Raw genomic sequence first — 14,900 nt, 5'->3', positions numbered from 1 at the left:
TTATATATGTCAGGAATCCTGGAATATTAGAAACTCGTGGCCACTTTAGGTTGTTTTCTTGGTTTAGGGTTTCCCACACTGACAGCATTGAATTGAAAATTAAATCCCAGGTCTGTGCGACAACAACAAGCCTGTGATCTTTGAATTCTTAGAAAGACCCCTCAACACCACTGCATGCCAAAGCCCAGACAAAAAAATTGCATTATTATCTTCCTTTGTTGATGAGTGGATTTTTTCTTCCCCAGTCTTCCCAGCCCGGTAAGGAAAGCACTGCCTCAAACAGGTGTTTTTAAAGTGGTCAAGTTGTTTAAACTCTTTATGTTTCAGTTTCCTCTTCTTTTTAATCAGGACTATAATATTCACTCTGTAAATCTATTAGAATGCAATAATTGTAGTTGATAAGGGACTGCTATTATTTTATTTTTATTATCATCCTAATGATTAAACAGGATTATTATCAAGATTTTAGATGTGTAGGAAAATAGAAAAAAAAACCAGATTGATTAAAAGTAATAAAAATGTAAGGTTTGTTATTTTAGAAAATGACAGTAATATACAAGCTTGTGTAAGCATATGATCAGGCAAAGAATATGAACGTGTGCTGGAACCGAAACAATGGATAGTGGTCTAGGGACAGGAGACCTGAGTTCTAGCCTCACCTCTGTTTCTATCACAAAGCTACACTGCTTCTCTGAGCTGAAGTTTCCAGAATTCAAAACTTAGAAGAGGAACTGTGAAATCACCCAGGTCCTTTGTGCCTCTTCCATGCTATGATTTTCCGTTATCTGCTCTATTTCTTTACGGTTTATTTTTATAGTACCAAATTATCAGCTTTCTGGTACATGTTATAAGATTATGTGACCACGACATAATACTCTTGGGGAAAAAACAGTTTCTACTTCATTTTTATTCAAGGAAAATGAGAAAGGAGAAAAGAAGAAGTAGCAATCAAACAGGAAAATGATATCCATAAACCCTGTGTTTTCATAGCTTCTGTGTGCTTTAAAAAGCTATTTCACAGGGACCACTGAGTTACTGCGGGTACCATTTGGAGGCTGGATTTCCTACCTCCCCACTGCGGTGACCTACTGAGAAGAATCCTCTCCAGGAGATGCCTCATGAGAAATATTATAAATGGGAAAAAAATGACTAAGGATCATTTGCTATCAGCAACTTGGGGGTATCTACTGGAAATGTTCTTAACAACCCATAGGATGACAGACTATAGTAGACTATGGATGACACCTTCGCCCATGGCCTGTCCTCAACTTACCCAGACTCCCTCTGATGTGCCATTTTAGTTCCTGTTCTCTCTCTTCCAATTCCTAAGACATTCTGAAAGGAGCTACCGGCCTTGTGCACCTCCGTATTAACTATAGAGAATTCCCAAAGAAAACTTTAAGAACAGTAAGATCAAACACTAACAATAAACCATTGAAGATTGAGACAGCAGAAACCCTTGGCTAATGCAATAACAAGGCACTTTCACACATAAAAATAAAGCCAACGGTATCAACTCATGTGTGCTCAGCTTAAGTCACTGTGGGCATGGTGCACTCACTTTCCTGCAGCCTTTTTCGACTTCCACTATTTCTGGACCTTGGCTTCGTGATTTCATCTTGCAGATGTAGCCAAGAGGCCACTCACAGCCCCGATCTGCCCAGTACCCATCCTGCAGGGAGCAGAGAGAAAAAAAAATAAAGGATTATCAGTTTGGGGGCTTTCTTTTTTTTTTTTTTTTTTCAAGATGGAGTCTCACTCTGTCCCCCAGGCTGGAGTGCAGTGGCGCGATCTTGGCTCATGGCAACCTATGCCTCCCAGGTTCAAGTGATTCTCCTGCCTCAGCCCCCCAGTAGCTAGCATTACAGGCACCCACCACCACGCTCTGCTAATTTTTTGTATTTTTAGTAGAGATGGGGTTTCTCCATGTTGGCTAGGCTGGTCTCGAACTTCTGATCTCAGGCGATCCACCCGCCTTGGCCTCCCAAAGTGCTGGGATTACAGGCACGAGCCACTGTGCCCAGCCAATTTTGGACTTCGATGTTATTTTCTTGTAACTGTGCTTCAGAGGAGGAAAATTAAGATCCAAGATTATTGAGAGAAAATGGCATCTACTAAAAGGAAAGGTAATTGACATGTTCACAAGTAAACAGTAATTTTGACTCTGGCTACAAACATGTAAAAAGAGATTGGAGCCCCAATATGATTTTATATCTGAGATGTCCAAGCTCCAAGCCATTGTTTAGAGGAATCCAGGGAGAAATTAAAAATGTCTGTAAGTCCTTAGATGATGGTGCTCGCAAGAGGTTTGCATGCAGCCTCTTTTTTTTTGAGATGGAGTCTTGCTCTCTCGCCCAGGCTGGAGTGCAGTGGCGCAGATCTCGGCTCACTGCAAGCTCCCCCTCCTGGGTTCATGCCATTCTCCTGCCTCAGCCTCCCGAGTAGCTGGGATTACAGGCGCCCGCCACCATGCCCGGCTAATTTTTTGTATTTTTAGTAGAGACGGGGTTTCACTGTGTTAGCCTGGATGGTCTCGATCTCCTGACCTTGTGATCCGCCCACCTTGGCCTCCCAAAGTGCTGGGATTACAGGCGTGAGCCACCAGGCCCGGCTGCATGCAGCCTCTTCGTCAACCCCTGCAGTCAGCTCTGTCTTCAAATTAATCAAGTTCATATAACCCATCCAGAAAAATCTCCTGCACCCAACACACCAACTTGAAAACATCATGAAACCACAGTCATCTTTTCTCCCTTCTTCCTATTTCTACTGATGAGTGTTCTCCTGGATCTGAGGCTCAACCTTCCACTTTATTTCAGATTCTATCCCCTCTCTTTTCCTTTGAGATTTTATGTTAACAGGACCTCTCCTTTCCTTCGCTGCTACACATCTTGAAAAAAATGTTTTCTGGGCCAAGCAGGGTGGCTCACGCCTATAATCCCAGCACTTTGGGAGGCCAAGGCGGGTGGATCACCTGAGGTCAGGAGTTCAAGTCTAGCCGGGCCAACATGGTGAAACCCTGTCTCTACTAATAATACAAAAAAATTAGCTAGGTGTGGTGGTGCACGCCTGTAATCTCAGCTACTCAGGAGGCTGAGGCAGGAGAATCGCTTGAACTCTCAAGGCAGAGGTTGCATTGAGCCAAGATTGTGCCGTTGCACTCCAGCCTAGGCAGCAAGAGCAAAACTCCGTCTCAATAAATAAATAAATAAATAAATAAATAAATAAATAAATAAATAAAATGTTTGCTGTATTGTCTGTCTTTAACTCCTCATCTCTTAGTTGGTCTCAGCCCAATGCAATCTGATACATAAGCCTTTAGCCAGAGTAATATTTATAAATTGCCACTTTGGTTTTACCCCTCTGAGACAATTCATGTTTCTTGAACCTCAGTTCCTACCACTCTTCCGGCTCTAACTTCATGATTTCAACCACACTGACCTTTCACCTCCTCCAAGCATGCTGCTTTCTGGTTTCTTCTGTCTACTCTTTGGATAGTTAACACCTAATATGTTCTTAAACTTTCAATCCATCACAATAAAAACAACCACAATGACAAAAGTAATAGCCACAGTGACAAATATAAACAACCATAATGACAAAAATTATTGAACAATAAATATAGGCTGGGAACTGTGTACCATACATGCATTATTTAATACTCATATCCTGGGCCTGGCAAAGTGGCTCACGCCTATAATCTCAACACTTTCGGAGGCTGAGGTGGGCAGATCGCTTGAGCTTAGGAGTTCAAGACTAGCTTGGGCAACATGACAAAACCCCATCTCTACCAAAAATCCGAAAAATTAGCCAGGCATGGTGGCACGCACCTTTAGTCACAGCTATTTGGGAGGCCTGAACCCAGGAGGTCAAGACTGCAATAAGCTGAGATTGCACCACTGCACTGCAGCCTGGGTGACAGAGCAAGATTCTGTCTTAAAAAACAAACAAACAAACAACAACAACAAAAAAACACCTCATATCCACAGGTGAGCTGAGTACAGCTCTTATTCCCATTTTGCAAATAAAGGAGTAAGTCACACAGCAAAACTCAGCCTCTTAATCACTGTGTTTATCATCTATTAATAAAAGATAAATTTGATAACATTTTTCAATCACTAAGGTCATATTTCAATCATAGAAGCAATCATTTCATATGATATCTCCATGTAAACTGAAAAAAATGAATGTAGCTTCCCAAGTACAGGTTCCAGACCTAATCCACCATAGTTCTAAGTAGATCTGCATCTACTTGGTGTATATATATCTCTCACGTATATACGGGACTACAATCTCTTTTTACATATATATATACACACACACACACACACACACACATATGATTACATCTCCTGTAATCATATATATGGCTTATAATGACTTTTTACATATACATACATAATCATATACGTGGCTTAATTGGTCAAATGAGAGCTTCGGTGGATATATATACACACCATTATAATATGGCACTATATATATGGCCATATATATATATATATAGTGCCATATATATATATATATATATAAATATATATAGTGCCATAGGAACACTATGAGTATTCATTACAGGCCAATTTCATCCTTGAACCAAAAGTTTCTGTCCATTGCTTCAGTGACCCTGTTGAAAATTTGACTTTGCTAGACAATTGAGAGGGATTCAAGAAATCAAATCTGAATTTTGGTTCACCTTTGATCCATGCCAATTTATGTAGAATAAAAACAATCTAAACAAACATATGTAACTGACTGGGACAGAAGGAAAAATCCCCCATGACTTTCATTATAAATATCAGTCATTCAAGTGGCCCTACCTTGCCTTTCATCACCACACAATCCTCCTGTCTGTTGTTTTCATGGCTTGGTTCTCCACGAAGCCATTTGGTAAATGTTACAGGGGTCCCATCACTCCACTCAAAGTACATCTGAATCTTAATGTCATTTAAGCCAATCCACAATTCGTCATTTGGCTCTAAACAGGAAGAAACACACAGTAGTATATACAAGGGTTGCTTTCCAAAGGTCGGGGGGTAAAAGGAAAGGAAGGCTCTCTGCTTTATCAACAGGGCTCCACTTCCCTTGATAAGATCACCATCATGAAAGATAGTCGTTATGAGTGCTCATCTGACCTACATGCTGTCGACTTAGATGCCAACTACATTTTACCTTGTTAGTTTTAGGCTGTGTAGTGTACCCTTTACATTGTGAATATGACTGTATTCTTTAGTGGAAATATTATAGATTGTATCTCTTGGCAGTTACAAAAACAAAATTGAGGTAGGTCTATTACCATGCTCTATCTTACGAAGCTGCTTTTATTGTTACAAATAATTTACCATGCCAACTGCACTCATATTATTGATGGTAGCCTATTTATACACATCTATTTGACTATGATTAAATTGATGTTTTCAAATAACAAAAATGTTAAACCACTTCTATTTTACTGACTCCTGTTATCAAGAACATTCTAGGTACTTCCGTTAAAGATCAATCACTGCACTGGGAGTGAAAATTATCTATATAGTGAAAGAATTATAAACCAAGAGGTGAGACTTGCGTCTGACATTTGGTACCTATCTATTAGGCTGTATATACAAATGAATCTGTAATCATTTTCATCACGAAATGCCATGAAATTCCAGCAAAACTTCAATAACAAATGAGGTTAAAACCAAAACAACCAATATAGATTTAAAACGTGATCATTTTGTTCTGAAATTCTATGGAGAGCATTATTGATTTTATAAGTAGGTGCCATGCTAAAAATTCCTACATATCACAACAAAAATGGGATAAAGTTAAAGTCAATGAAGGTTTAAGATGTCATGGCTAAAAAGTAAACTTGTCTAAATTAAAAAAAGTTAAAGAATACACAAATCAATAACTATCTAATGCACACAACTGGGAGTCCCATCATGAATGCTTGATGAATGATCATTTAGTGACACAATAAAATTAGTTGCCAAAGTATTGTAAAGATGATGTTCTGGTAGAAAATGAGGAAAATATCACAATATGTAAGAATCTCCCTAAGCGGTTTAGTCTCTTCCTCCTGAAAGTTGTCATTCAACTTTGCTTTTGGAGAAGTCTCTAGCTGGCCTGGCGCCAGCACTGGCAGATGTTTCCAGTGCCGTGGAGAATGAATGACACTGCCAGGATGATCCTCTTCTCCTTTCACTTGATTTGCAGATCGTGATCTTTTCAGCAACAAATGCAGGCTTCAAAGTGACCTCATGTACCCCTCAAAGATTTCAATTGAAGATCAAAGAAAAACTAACCTCCCAAGTCCCACAATTAGAGTATAGTATTAAGAGTTTTCTATATACGTATTTCTCACTAAATTGTTCTCCCCCATAGCTTCTCCAATTCCTAAGCACAATCTTGATCCTAGAAAAATATATAAGATGTGAGTGTAAAGTTGTTTTGCTGATTTTTATCAATCAGATGGGGAAGTTGTATTCATTGGTATAATCATAACTTACGTGTATAGGTCTTAATGTATCCCTTGAAATATACTTTCACGATTAATACAAAAGGTATCATCTCAACTATCTAAAAAAAAAGTTTCTAGGCTTTTGTTTAGAAACAATAATTTTAACTTTACAACTTTACTTTTATTAATATTATTTTATTGTTTAAAATAAAATCTTAACAATAATTTTTAATGGAAGGTTTTCTAATTTATTTACTAATTCTCAAGCTGAATTTCAAAGCAACTTTGGCCATCCAACTTCCTAAAATAATTATAGCAATAAAAATATCAGGTTTTTTTCTTTTACTATATTATGTTATACAAAGTAGAGTTAAATGTGTACGCTAGTTCTGTAGCATCCTAACTAACCTGTTTTCTGCTAAATCATTTGCAAACTTTACTGGCTATAAGTGCCACACTAAATTTAAGTAATTGTTATTCAGACATATCAGTTCTGATTCCATTATTATCGTCTATTGTGAATTTTCCAGGATAGGTAGACACAGAATAACCAAGAAATTGCTCATAGGCTGCAGCTGGGCTATTCTCAGGGCCTAAGACACTTAATGGGGTCAACACAGGAAGATGGATACCATTTGGCAGGTGCTAGAAGTAGGAGTGTTTCGGGGACTTTTAAGTCTTTCTCTGCTACTACTCTATTTTTTTCTCATCTATTTGTTAGTTGCTTTTTCCTCCCCTCCCCCAGCCCCCATCAGTTTCCAGGCACTATGTGTCAGGAAGCTGTCTCCACCATCTCCACCATCCATTTCCTCTTGTTTTGCTGGGGGGAAATGAAGAGCAGCTGCAGCTATTCAGCAGTCTCATCAGTGGAAGATGAAAATGATCATCATTTAATCAACAAGCACTGCTGAGTGCCCATTATCATTATGCTGTTTCTCAAGCCGCTCGTCTTCGGGACAAGCATTCCCAACTCATTTTATTCATCTGTTTTTTTCTGGTTAGTACATTTTCTATGTATTTTTAATTATGCACCTAAAATTGAGACATACATTTCTTTAAAAAATTTTTTTTTAGTAGAGACGAGGTCTTGCTATGTTCACTGGGCTGGCCTCAAACTCCTGGGCTGAAGCTATCCTCCCCACCTTGGCCTCCCAAAGTAGTGGGATTATAGGCATGAGTCACCATAGCTTGGCCAAGAAGTATATTTCTTTAAAAGGTTTAGGCTGACATCTAACCATTTCAAAAAAAAAACTCCTATATTTTTCACTGTTCAACACCCTCCCAGCATCAGCTAAATTCACAAAGAAACAAGAAATCCAAAGTCTGAAACATTCCATTTAGAAATCTTTTTCAGGAGATAAAATATGGACCTAAAAAAAGAAGACACACACAAACACACAGATAATTCCAAGGAATTAAGCATTGTTGACAAGTGTAAGGTAGACTGCTCTGAATCCAGACACTACATGAAAAAAATAATGTTTTAAAACTATGCATAAATGGATTACACATTAAAAGAAAAAGAAATTGAATTATCTTTCAGTGATAAGAATTCTTTCAATTATTATACAATTTTCACATTGTGGCATTTTCAGCATTTGTGATTAAATTCATATGTTGTTCACTGAATTATTAATTTACATTGATTAAATTTGATGTTTATAATAGAATTTTCCAGAGTTGGGTAGAGAGGGGTGCTCCCAGGATTAAAGCCAAGCATATTATCACTGTCAGGTTTCTCACCATATCCTAGCTGGGAGATAATAAAGTCAAATTCCTCGATGGTGTGGATACTTGCGAGGTCACCGCCTTCCTTCCTGCATGCGGTTAGAGCATCTCTCTGGATTTTTTTCTCATCTCTGTGAATCTTGTAACAGTGACCAGCATATGGCCACCACTGACTAGGACAGTGAGTAGGCACATCACTTTCTAGAAACAAAAAGGGGGGGTTGGAAAAAAATTTTAAAAGATGTGATTAAAACTATAACAATATTTTAATCATTTTATGTAATACATGAAACAGCTTATAGTTACTAGGCAAATAAAGGTAATATTTAGTTTTTATTTTTGCAGCATACATATTCACAAAAGATAGACAAGGCATATAGTATTTTGTTGGTTTTTAGACAAAACAAAATAACCTACTTTTTAGTCAAATGGGAAATCACCCTATCAATTTTCTTTCTTCTTCTTTTTTTTTTTTTTAAGAGACAAGGTCTCCCTCTGTACCCCAGGCCAGAGTGCAGTGGTGTGATCATGTCTCATTGCAGCCTCAACCTCCTGGGCTCAAGCAATCCTCCTGCCTCAGCCTCCTGAGTAGCTGCAACTACAGGGCATAAGCCACCGTACTTGGCTATGGGAAATCTCTTTTCAAAAAGTTGTACCTACAACAAGACTATACTAATATATATTAGATTCTCTAAATCTTGTCAGCAAACCTGAACTAAGCATCTGTTATGCACTGTTTAAATGCTGGAGGCCTGAAAGCATTGGGGGACTAAACACATCCCCTAAAAGATTTGAATTTCCTTTATTCTATAGACATTAGGAAGCCAGTCACTGTTGAGAGGCAGATTAGTGTTGAAGTAGAGAGCTGGAATGGCTGGGGGACAAATGGTCCCCAAGGAGCCTCCGCCACCATAGCCACATGAGTCAGCCACCTGCTGCCTCAGAACAGACCCACTACCCTTTACTTGCTCCCCAAAACTGACACGTGCTCTTGTGACTAGGAGAGGGATTTGGAGTCAGAACTCGTAAAACCTGAATTTGCGGTAAGTTGTGTGATCTTAGGCAACTCACATCACATGAACAGAAGTATCCATACAGGTGAAAATTTTTAAATGAGATTAGTACTAACGCTAATATCAAACCACCTACCCCGTGTTCTTGTGAACTAGAAAAGAATAGACAGAGTGTGCTTGTAAATCACAAGCACCACACAATCATTACCTAATTAAACCAGCTGTCAACATCCTCAGGATCGCTACTAATAGGATCAAATTGCATAATCTTGATTATACACTGCAAAAATTTACTTTAATAGTAATGAGCTGTGGGAAAGTGACAATAAAGACATTTGAAGGCAGAAACTCACTTTATTCATCCCTATTGCCTTCAGCCTGGCACAGGGCCTGGTACATATAAGCATATTGAATATTGGAAGAGAAAAAGAATTGAAGTTATAGTTGATACATGGCTGCTTGTTATTACTATTCTAGAGATACTATTTCAAACAGTAATTTGGCAACATGTTTTGCTTAGAGGGGGACTACATTACCAAATGAAAGTGAACTTATATATTATTTAAGCTCATATTAAATGTTTTCAAATGGCTGCCTTAGTATATGTTCATTATAGGGTACCTTTCTTCACTATTCCTTTAATGAATTGGTCGTATCTTCCCTTAAAGGTGGACAGTATCTCAAACATTGTTTAAGCCCAGGATTTTGTGCCCTGCAGTCATAAAAGTAACTAGTCAGTCATGAGGCTCAAATGCTGTACAATTGTAATAAAAAATGCATATTTAAAAAAATTCTATTCCCTCAATACAATTTAGATTCTGTGCACTTCCAGTGGTTACAAAAAAAAAAAGAAGAAGAAGAAGAAAAAGAAAAAGATAGGTTAGTACAGCTTTGGAGCCCTCTGGTGGGTTATTTTAATTTTGCTATCTAGGAAATTGAAAATAATATCAGCCAATGCTGAGTCCTTCAAAAACTGAACTGATGAACTTTAAAAATATTTGAAAGCATGAAAACAACCAACTTAAGTGAAACGAAGGGGAGTTCCCTGGGGCAGCCACAGAAGATGATTTGTTCCTCTAGCCACAGCTCATGCACTCAGTGGCCACATGTGGTTAGTGGCTGCTAAGCCAGAGAGTACATACAGCCCTAGGGACCTGAGGATTATGGACAAACGGGTTAGTGTTACAAGAATTCACAGGGTTTGAGGTTGAATTCTTGCCTAAGGATGTTGCCAATCCTGTATGCTGCATGATTTGAACTCTGATATGCTTTTCCAAGCTCTGGTTTATTTGAGTTTATAGATAAAACAGAATCATTAATCCAGGGAGTATAGAGATGTTCAGAAACTGATATCAAGCGGTTAGCAAGTGAAGGAGGCATCATAGAGAAATAAGAATGTACTGAGTGTTTGATGAAATGAACAAAATTTTATGTCAGGAAGAAGAGTCATGAGTATTTCCATTTTACACATGAGGATCCCAGCACCGGCAGGTTAAGCAGTAAGGCCAAGTTACAGAATTCTGAGTGCTGTACCAGAGAAACTGTAAAGTAACTATCCTCCTCTTTGGCAACATGGAAATTCCAAGTCTTAGAAAGAGAACTGTATGAAGGCTTCCAAAAAGTAAAAAATACACTATTTCCCCTAGAGGAGGAACAGTAGAGGTAAAATGCAAAAATGGTGGGCTTTCTCTAAAGATACCCACCGTCACTATGGAGAGCCTGTAAAGGATAATCAAACCCAACATCCATGTCCCTCATCTATATCTATTTAAGATCTTGGCCAAATCTCTATCAATTAAAATTGCAAACACATCTCCTCCCTAATCCAACAAGTCTACCTCCAAGAATGATCACATGCATGAAATGATGTGCATATAATGTATATAGTTATTTACCTCAGGACTATTTGTGTTAATAAAAGATTGGAAGTAAATGAAATTAAAAATCCATTAACAGGAGACTGGTCAAAAAATATACATGCTGTCTCTGCAATAGCTTTTGGACAGCCATAAAAATAAACATAGAAGCTATTTATATTCTATGTGGAATGATGTCCCAAATTGTTAAGTGGAAAACTTGGGATAAAAGCATATTATAGTATACTGCCATTTGTATGAAACAAAAATAATTATAAACATATTTGTTTATATAGTCACAGAATAACTAAGGATACACAACCAGAAACAATTATTCTCCAGGAAGGTAAACTGGGTGTTACAGGTAAGAGGTGGGGAAAATCTTATTATTTATCATGTTGTACCTTTTGAATCTCTAGCCAAGTCAAGCATATTTTAAAATACATGAAATTGCTTTCAAAGCCAATGAGAAAAAAAAAAGAATGCCACATTATCAGGTTCCTCCAGCAGAAAAATGTAAATAAATTAAACCATTAAAGCATTAGTTGTCCCTCCAAAAACAGGTAATAATAAAAACATGTAGTTTGTCTTTCATCAATTTGAAGAAAGAATTCTTGCCTTAGTAGTTTATTCTCCTATAAAATTGTAAGGAACAGCACAATTGATTTTTGTTTTTCTTGAAGTCTAGCCGATATTTAAAATTCAGTTACACGATAAGCACAGTGGCTCATGCCTGTAATCCCAGCACTTTGGGAGGCCAAGGTGGGTAGATCACCAAAGGTCAGGAGTTCGAGATCAGCCTGGCCAATACAGTGAAACACCATCTCTGCTAAAAATACAAAAATTAGCCGGGCGTGATGGCACACATCTGTAATCCCAACTACTCAGGAGGCTGAGGCAGGAGAATCACTTGAACCCAGGAGGCGAAGGTTGCAGTGAGCTGAGATCACGCCATTGTACTCCAGCCTGGGCGACAGAATGAGACTCTGTCTCAATAAATAAATCAAATTCAGTTACAACTTTTTAGATATTTTATTCTAGTCTATGAAAACTTCAGTATAAGATGCTACACCAAATAGCAAGGAAGCCCAGATAGAGCCCTGAGGACCTAATGCAAACATCCCTTCCAAATATTGACTTTCTAGCTTGGATTCCGGTTTTGCCATGTGCGCAAGGTTTCTGGATCCTCTGAATATCTTTTTCCTCAACTATAGCATGTGAATCATGACACCTACCTCAGAGGACTGCTTGTGAAGATACCATTTTCATTTAGGTCAGAGGGTCTCCACAATGCCCAGACACCGCCGCACACTCAGGAAATGTTAGCAACCAGCACACAGAAATATTGCAGTAATATCATTAAGTTTACCCCATCAACTATCCACAAAACCTCTGGCGGCATTCCAACAGTTACGCCTAAGCTGTAATGTCACTTATCTTTCAATTCTAATAGTTGAGGCACTTCAGATCCCATAGATCACTTACCTGAGGGAATAACAAAAGAATTCAAAGTGGTGTTGCCCTTTTTGCAAATATAGCCTAGTTTCTGAACACATTCCAGATTTTCCCATTTAGCATATTTTCCAGGATTTAGGGACACACAGCTTTTTCCAGGTTCAGCTGACGGACTTCCTTTGAGGAAAAGGAAAAGTTAAAGTGGACTATTATAGCTATTCCCAGCAGACAGCATCCCCCCCACCTCTCCTCATGTCTTCATCCTGGGGATTCAACGGACCACCATTCTGTCTTTTGCTACACATTCACAAAAAAAATATTTACTGACTGCAGAGCAAAAGACACGACGGGTGTCTATTGTTTTCGTATCGTTGGATCATTTCAATGCTGAGAATGTTGATAAAGCAAATATACTTCTTTGAAACAACCTTTTTCCCCATTATCACCTAATCAAGCTACACCTTAAAACTTGAACAGTTGTCACAATGGATTACATTATCAAAGAGAGGTACCTAATGAAAGAAATGCATGATTATGCCGCCATAAAAAAAAAAAAAAAACAACGAAATCATCATGTCCTTTGCAGCAACATGGATGCAACTAGAGGCCATTATCCTAAGCGAATTAACGCACAACAGAAAGCCAAATAGCCATGTTCTCACTTCTAAGCGGGAGCTAAATACTGAATACTCATGGACACAAAGATGGCAACAACAGAAACTGGGGACTATGAGATGGGGGAGGAATGGAGGGTAACAAAGTTTGGAAAACTAACTACTGGGTTCTGTGCTCACTACCTGGGTGATGCGATGGATCATTTATATCCCAAACCTCAGCAACATGCAATTTACCTAGGTATGTAACAACCGTGTACATGTATCCCTGAATCTAACAGTAGAATTTATTAAAAAGAAACAATACATGACGTTCCAAACCTGCCATGTTAAACATTATTAGGACCGGGCACGGTGGCTCATGCCTGTAATCCCAGCAATTTGGAAGACTGAGAAGGGTGGATCAACTGAGGTCAGGAATTCGAGATAAGCCTGGCCAACATAGTGAAACCCCATTTCTACCAAAAATACAAAAAAATCGGCCGGGAAGCTGGCGGGCACCTGTAATCCCAGCTACTTGGGAGGCTGAGGCAGGAGAATTGCTTGAACCCGGGAGGCAGAGGTTGCAGTGAATGGAGATCATACCACTGCACTCCAGCCTGGGTAACAGAGTGAGACTCTGTCTCAGAAATAAAAATAGAAATAAACGGAGGAGAAAAAGCTAATGGGAGAGCTAGAAGGGCAACATGCTGTGCTCCCAGAACTAAAACTCTCTCAATATCTTCAACTCAGCCTACTGAAGAATGCTTTCAGCAGCCATGCCTTATCCATTTCTTAGTGGAAACTGATTAAAGAACCAGATAAAGTCAACGTTGCTAACGGGATGAATACAGGCATTGATACATTTCACATGCATTTTACTATTCTAATATATGATTTAAAAACCAGTACTCCCCAAACTACCTTCACCTTCCACCTGAAGACAGGGTGAATGAGCCACATTCTGTTAATAACTATGCTTTGTGACCTCCAATGTGTACGTAACCTGTGCCTGAACTTCACTTCCTTTCCTGCAAGATGGAAATCATATTATCTGCTCCACAAAGTCTGGAGCAGGTAATAACCTAAATAACCTTTTTAAAGCTTCGGTGGTATTCTTTGTGTGGTAATTAAATAATTTGTTTAAAGTTTATTTAACTACCACACAAAGAAAATAATGGTTAGTAATAAGCATAAAGTTATCTTTTTTTTTTTTTCTTTTGGAGACGGACTTTCGCTCTGTCACTCAGGCTGGAGTCCAGTGGCGTGATCTCGGCTCACTGCAACCTCCGCCTCCCAGGTTCAAGCAATTCTCTGCCTCAGCCTCCTGAGTAGCTGGGACTACAGGCGTCCACACCATGCCCAGCTAATTTTTGTATTTTTAGTAGAGACGGGGGTCTCACCATCTTGACCAGGCTGGTCTTGAACTCCTGACCTCATGATCCACCTGCCTCAGCCTCCCAAAGTGCTGGGATTACAGGCGTGAGCCACTGCACCCGGCCAAAGTTATCTTAAAGTTAGTAATAAGCATAAAGATATCTTAAACATTTGTTGATACTGTAACTAAAATAACAGGATAACTGAGCTAACCAATAAGATATCAGCACTAAAAAGAAACTTTAAAAAAATACATTTTCTAGCTATTAGTTATTAATGTGTTAATTAGTAAATCATATTACACATTTATTTATCAATACAATACCTCTCTCAACTTTGAGACATCAATTAGTGGTTTTAATGTTATATATATTATATATATAAACACTTTATATATATTATATATAAACACTTTATATATATTATATATAAACACTTTATATAT

At 38.5% G+C, this 14,900-nt stretch overlaps 1 protein-coding gene across 1 annotated transcript in view; it reads right to left on the bottom strand.

Moving 5' to 3' along the window:
- The window catches only part of MRC1 (mannose receptor C-type 1), a 103,163-nt gene that overhangs the window by 53,718 nt on the left and 34,545 nt on the right, over positions 1–14,900 (bottom strand). The window contains exons 6-9 of the mRNA XM_032165380.2: positions 12,516–12,662; positions 8,177–8,362; positions 4,812–4,969; positions 1,562–1,672 (exon numbers count right to left, since the gene is read on the bottom strand). Coding sequence (XP_032021271.1) covers positions 1,562–1,672; positions 4,812–4,969; positions 8,177–8,362; positions 12,516–12,662 — 602 coding nt within the window. The remainder of the gene's footprint in view (positions 1–1,561; positions 1,673–4,811; positions 4,970–8,176; positions 8,363–12,515; positions 12,663–14,900) is intronic.

The sequence above is a fragment of the Hylobates moloch genome, unplaced genomic scaffold (assembly GCF_009828535.3).
Source record: "Hylobates moloch isolate HMO894 unplaced genomic scaffold, HMol_V3 SCAFFOLD_2, whole genome shotgun sequence".
NCBI classification, from domain to species: domain Eukaryota; kingdom Metazoa; phylum Chordata; class Mammalia; order Primates; family Hylobatidae; genus Hylobates; species Hylobates moloch.
This window is presented reverse-complemented; position numbering and strand designations above follow the sequence as displayed.